This window comes from Bactrocera latifrons, unplaced genomic scaffold, assembly GCF_001853355.1.
Source record: "Bactrocera latifrons isolate USDA-ARS-PBARC rearing strain unplaced genomic scaffold, ASM185335v1 scaffold_29, whole genome shotgun sequence".
Lineage (NCBI taxonomy): Eukaryota > Metazoa > Arthropoda > Insecta > Diptera > Tephritidae > Bactrocera > Bactrocera latifrons.
Window position 1 is genome coordinate 1,806,144 of NW_017536518.1, and position 6,673 is coordinate 1,812,816.

At 33.0% G+C, this 6,673-nt stretch overlaps 1 protein-coding gene and 1 non-coding gene across 2 annotated transcripts; one reads left to right on the top strand and one right to left on the bottom strand.

Moving 5' to 3' along the window:
* Positions 1-3,232: 3,232 nt before the first annotated feature.
* Positions 3,233-3,305, bottom strand: Trnak-cuu. Its single transcript has one exon. It is a non-coding gene; the product is annotated as a tRNA-Lys (tRNA).
* A 1,500-nt stretch (positions 3,306-4,805) lies between these two features.
* Positions 4,806-6,673, top strand: LOC108970184 (serine--tRNA synthetase-like protein Slimp). The gene is made up of 2 exons (XM_018935395.1): positions 4,806-5,231; positions 5,307-6,673. The coding sequence occupies exons 1-2, from the start codon at positions 4,911-4,913 to the stop codon at positions 6,387-6,389; spliced, it is 1,404 nt and encodes a 467-aa protein (XP_018790940.1). The 5' UTR covers positions 4,806-4,910; the 3' UTR covers positions 6,390-6,673.

The window sequence follows — 6,673 nt, forward strand, 5'->3', positions numbered from 1 at the left end:
AATAGTTTATATGTTCATATACACGAGTTATGTATACATAGAGGCGGGCAGTTAGTGTGCGTGTAAAAATCGGCAAAGCAAATATTTTTCAACCGTAAAACTACTTTACAGTTATAAATTTAAATGAAAAAGGCGAAAGTTATGCCGCAGCGCTGTTTTTTGTAGCAATTTTTAATTAAAAAATTTATGGCGACAATCAGTATACGGTCAGTAGTGGCGCCACTTCCATTAAGCATACACACAGGCGCGCAGGCATTTGAGGAAAAAAAACCAAATTGCAAGTTGTTGAGTAATCCTATTTGACAAGGCTTTGGTCATGCCTTCGCATTTAATTCGCTTAATTTTTATACGAATTTTGCAATGCATTTTTTCGAGGTCCAGCAAAAAACACAGAAATTATGCGCTTATATACAGAGTGGTGTGTACCTACATATACATGCGTATTTGTGTATGAATTGTTGGTCTGTAAGCAAGGTATTGCATGAATATGCGGATATAATGAAAGAGAGAGTTGTTATTTTGGTAACTAAGCTATTTGGTAAAACATCGATAGATAATCGAAACTGTACAACATCTAGCGAATGGCGCTCCAAAAGTGGTCTGAAATCAAAATTCGCTGAACGTGACTCACTCGAGACTTATTGACTCAGGAAGCTATTTTGAAGGTGAGTACAAATAATTGTATTAAAATAAGAGATTTTCTTTTTGTTAGTCCGAGTTAAAATTGATCAGCTGGTAAACTACTTATTTAATCACCGCAAATAACTAAAATAAACTTTGTTGTTCCTATTGGGTAACATTTATTGCATTACAATGCCAGTTTTCATATTAAATAATTCTGCAGCTATTTAATTCTGATATTATATTTACGGCATGGTTGCTCATAGGCGCCAACATTGCTGCGGTTATGGGTAAAGCTGTATGTATAGTTAGAAAAGCATGAATTACAAATTATTAAACTTAATTAAAATAAACCATAAATCAAAAAAATAATTACGTAAAGTGTAATAGTGAATTTGTTCCTAAAATATATTTTCGAAAATATTAAAATAGTTTTTTGGTATAACTTTTTAAAATACGTTGTAAATTTTTATACAAGTCATTAACAAAAATTATGGAAACAGAATTAACACTTTGCTATCGTTTTCAAGCTGTACATCTTTAATCTTTTTAAACTAAATGTAATGTAAATTGGAGTTTTAAGTAACCAAATAATGAAAATATATACAAACATACTAAGTTCGGTTCACTTCTTTCTAACACTGCTAATATAAGTTTAGCGGATAAATTTCGTTATTCATTTATATCACCTAAGTTATTTTTTGATACCGTTCATATATATATGTACGAAAATACAGTTGCTATTTTCAACTATTTGATTTATAGCTACTTTAAATTTCAGCTAACTAAGGCATGTTGTATTTTGTCACTTATGGGGCTATACCAGTGTGACGCATGAAAAATTAGGCGATTTGCGTTATTTTTTTTTAAGAGAAAGTACGCGATTGAAAATTTCAAACTTCCTTGAACGTAATAAAGTATATTTTCAGCTATATTTTAAGATTTTTTTTTTTTTAATGTTGAAAAATAACGGAGTTATGGGCTGTCTTCGGAGCTGCCAAACAAAAAAGTGCCCCAACTGCTGGCATGATTCCGGCCGAATGAGTAGCTGAGAAAAAAAATTAACAAAATGGTGTAATTTTGAAAAAAAATCGTTAGATTAATCGTAAAAGATTGTCGTTTTTTTTAATGCCAAATTGACAATTCTCAACCAATCAAAAAGACCGGTGGTCATTGTATAGCAAATATATTCAAAAATACTCAGTTTTAATTTGAAGTCGATCAAATCAAAAATTCTTTAGACGGGCCAATTAATGATGAGGATGACGTATAACGATGGCCAGATGTATGTGTGCCATAAAAAATGCGCAGACTTGACATTCAAATGTCTAAAACCTAAAGAAGACAATAGAGTCCGCATGGTATCGGGCTGCATTTCTGCTGAAGGGGTAGGCAAAACAGTGGTACTTGAAGGCACAATTCATATTCAAGAGTGTCTTAATTCAATAAAATAAGTCATTATACCTGAAGATAGACGATTAATTGTGGAGGATTTTATCCTTCAACAGGACAGGAAAGATCCCGACAAGCACTCATGAGCGTGGTTAAAAACTAAGGTTCCCAAGAGAATGCCTCGGAGTGTATATTAATTAAAAGATTTAATTTTGGAAAACTAGCCAACTTTTTCGCCAGAAATGTGTCAGAAGTATTGTCTTTCGTTGTCGCAGCGCTTGGCAAAGCTATCACAAAGTAACGGTGGGCATTGCGGTTACTAAACGACACGTTCACTTAATTTTGATTCAATACATTTTCCTTTCTCTACATTTCTTTATTACTTTTTGTTGTTATTAACATAATATGGTTTAAGCTTAAGCTTAAGTTTATTTAGCTTAAGTTATTGTAAACTCTGTAAAGCTTTGATAAAAACAAAACAATTAAAAATATATTTTTAAGTGTCCATATTTTGAATTTATCATGAAATTATAAATTTGCTCTATGCGAAAAATTATTCGGCAGCTTTTAATTAAAACCAAATTTGGAGATATCTATACTTAAAATGTATAAAATGTCCTGTTTTACTCAATGAAAAACGTTACTCAATCAGTGATGTCATCAAATTCTTGAAAGTTTGCACAATCTACCAGTGGAAGTCAATGGTAAGGTGAAACATCTACTCCCAAGAGATTTTCTGAAAATGAACTCCAGGATTTAATACGTGATCAAGTTAGGTAGTATAAAGCAAAGCGGGGGACACGGAAGGATACTGTTTAATTTACATTTACAAAATATTTCCTGCAATGGTATGAAAGAGTTGAAAGTTGGAACATTTGATGATGATCCTCAAATACGGCAATTAGTTAAAGCTAAAGATTTTATTAAGATTATGAATGTTCGGATAATTGAAGATTGGTCAAGTTTTAGTTGGTGGGAAATTTTCTATTTAACCATGAACAAATTGTGAAAAATATGTTGACAAACTCTCTAGAAGCAAACAGGAATTGAAAGTTATACCCTTAGGCCGCAGTCATCTGGATAAGTTTTCGAATCATTTTAGAAATCATAGTGAGGAATAGAAAGAGCGGTTCTTCCAAGTAAACTAAACAATTTTTGTAAACTTAAAATTTTTACCTGCATAAATAATTTTATTCAATAAAAGAAAAAAATTTATTTGCGCCCAACGTGGGGCTCGAACCCACGACCCTGAGATTAAGAGTCTCATGCTCTACCGACTGAGCTAGCCGGGCTGTGCCTCTACTACGTCAAATTAATTATTTCAAATATTACGGAGCGAGAAGCAAGTTAATTTCGATTTAATTTTGTTGTGATCGCTCATATTTATAGATCACCTTTGTGCTGCCATATCGTCTAAATTCAAATATAAAACAAGTGAAAATAAATTAATGAATGCCTTAATATAAAGAGTGTTTATAGATAAATATCAAGTTAAAATAAAATTTCATAAGATGTAGAAGTGGATGCAAAATTTTAAATATTATATTTCCATCAAAAGTTTCACTATATTAGTAACAACCCTGTCAACCCTGCTGGTTTTTCATTCGCTTTGAATGGAATGTGAGATATAAGTACAACTGCTTTCCGGAATATGATTAAAAAAAATTATAAAAAAGTAAGATTAATTAATAAATAATCAGAAAGAGCTGAAATTAGTCCCTGAACTACCAGTTTTATGTCAATTCACTTGACGCTCTATTATACACGCGACTATTATTTAAATTTTTGCGACATATACATGTATGTATATGGATTTTCCTCAATTTTCCATCAGTTTATGACATTGACCTGCCATATGTATTATTTACCAGATATTTATACGAAACCTGTTTTCTTCTTTTCATTGAGCGTGTGTTTTACATGGCGAGTCCCAAACCGAGTGTACTACTTTGGAGATTAATGATTCGCCTTCTCAATTTAGCTAGCCTTCAAACGAATGTTTTTCGACTACCCAGAGTATACTTGGTTTAAGAGCGAAAGTCGAGAGCTGCTTGAGCCATGTGTAAAAGAATCGTTAATGGCCGCTGCTAAGTGATTCGCGCTCAGAGAACTTTTCTCTTTTCGTTAACGTCTACATATGTTTCCATCTCCCAAGATGATATTGTGGTTACTTCATGGCTAGATCATGACGTCCGAATGAATAAAAAAACTTCAGGTTTGAGAGTATCGGAGCTTATAACTTGCAATTACAATTTCTTTGAAAATTTTACTCTTGTTGCAAATTTAACCCCGGCTTTTCGAAGCTCAAAAACCTGCTTCGGAGAATGCCATAACTTCATTGATCCACTATATAAAAATCGCCAGATAAACTATACGCATTGTAAACAAGCAGCCACCAAACAAACACTAATTTTCATATGGAGATCAAAATTTCCTCGAACCAAAAACATTTGTAACAATCTAGGAAAAAAGGTTTATTTTTAAACTTCATCAACACACCTGTTTATTGTATATATCTAAGTATATTTGTATCTCAGAAAATTTTTTTAAAGATATTTAATTTTTTTTTTTTTTTTTTTTTTTGTATTCTTTATTCATTATTTAAAATTCAAAACTTAACCAAGTTACTAATAAAACAATAATATCATGTTATATTCACAAAATAACCATATATAAACAAAACTTAAACCCCATTGCTCAAATTATTTGTTTGCATTTTTCAGTAAACACCATCTGGCAACACGACATATCACAATTGCGTAAACAATAATCAGCTGTTCTCATTGCGTATCCTTCAAACACGAGCGTTTCCATTTAGCGGTATTAACAAAAATCATATTAAGTTTATTGTATAAAAGTAAATGCAGACTTTATAGTCACACCCAAATAATAAGACAATGGTGCATTTGCTTAGATATGCTACGAAATATTTGTTAAAAAATGCACAGCAGCTTCCAATTAAGCGAAGCATTTCTGCGCTCTATATAACCGGTGATAAGGCGAAAAAGAATTATGCACCACTTCAGCCGTACATGGATTTTGAAGAGACACTCAATCAGCAAGAACCATTGGAAGAAAGCATAAGAGCGCGTAAATTGCAGATAAATCTTGAGGAATTAAAGATAAAATATACGAAATTTCAAAGTATGAAAAATCAAATAAAGCAAGTGGAGGAAGAACGTGAGTCAGTGTCGAAAAAACTGAAGGAGCTATATAAAGTATGTGGAAAGCGGTATGAAAATGTGCCCAAATCCATTAAGGTATATATATATTTGTTTTAAAAACTTTTTCAGGTGGACACTGCAGCAAAAGAAATCGAGCAATTGAAAGAGAAGGGAGTGAGTTTGCGTAACGCTTTAAAATCACTGAAGACAGAGAATTATCCAATTGAGGAAGACTTTGTACACTCGTTTCTAAATTTGCCAAATCATTTGCATCCACAATGTCCAAAAGGCAATGTTGAGAAGTTGCTTTACCGCAGTCCAACGCCACGATGTGAGGAGCAGCGGCCCACGCATTTGGCCAATAAGGAACTTATTCGTTTTTTCAACAATAATCGCTACTATATGCTTGGAATACTAGCAGAATTCGACGTATACAGCATGCAAGCGTTGACAAATTATTACGTGAAAAAAGGTGGTTTCCTACAAATGGCTAACCCGGATTTTGCGCGTTTAGTGCTTTTAGAGGCGAGTGCAACACCATTGGAAAAATATCACTTAGTGAAAGAAGAGGATTTAATCAGTGAGGTTAACCGTGCATATTTAACCGGTGGTGCAACTTTTGAAGGTTTCTTAGCAGCTTTTGCGCGTCTGGTAGTTTTTCCTAAATCCTTACCAATACCTATGGTGGCTCCTGGTAGAAGTTACGTAAAAGTAGCAAAAAAAGAAGGGCAAGTTGACAATCTCTTCACTGCTACACAAACAAATGCTGTGCAAACGTTTGTTGCTACCAAAAGTGCAGAACAGGCAGACGAGCAAATGGATAACATCTTAAATTTAGCGGTAGATTTCTACAAAGAATTGGGTGTCCATTTTCGTGTAATCTATGAGGATGCGAGTGCGCTAACTAATGCCGAATGTCTACGTGCAAGCATACAAATGTACTCACCGGCAGAACAACGCTACATATGTGTGGGAAATGTTAGCAACTATGGAGACTTCGTGTCGAAACGTATAATGTTTTGTATTCGTGAAAATAAAGGCTATACTTTCCCACATATAGTGAGCGGCAATGTGCTGCACGTAACACGACTCATGGCATTATTATTGGAAAATGGTGTGAACCTCGAAAACTGTAGGCTACTCGGTGATCCAGATAGTGATAAGAAGGCTGTAAATGCAGCTGTGAATGAATTTAAAGATTTATTTAAATAAATAAAGATTTAAATTAAATAAATAAATGTGTAAAACGCATTTAGTGAAGTTTTTCATAGTATACAAGTCTTTTATGTTTTTTACCACATGGAAAAAAGAAATGATGCCACTAAAACATAAAATGGTGAAACGTGAAGGATGTGTTGACTACATATTTTACATTAATTAATACGCTAAGCTGATTTCCATCAAAAGTTATTAAATTCTTTATTTATTTATATTCTACATTCATAATAAAACTGCCGAACTGAACTTATTAAAATAAAAAAAAAATAATTTATAAT

Coding starts and splice junctions, on each gene's coding strand:
- LOC108970184 (XM_018935395.1), top strand. CDS start 4,911: ATGGTGCATTTGCTTAGATATGCTACGAAATATTTGTTAAAAAATGCA. Junction 5,232..5,306: donor AACTGAAGGAGCTATATAAA/GTATGTGGAAAG, acceptor AAACTTTTTCAG/GTGGACACTGCAGCAAAAGA.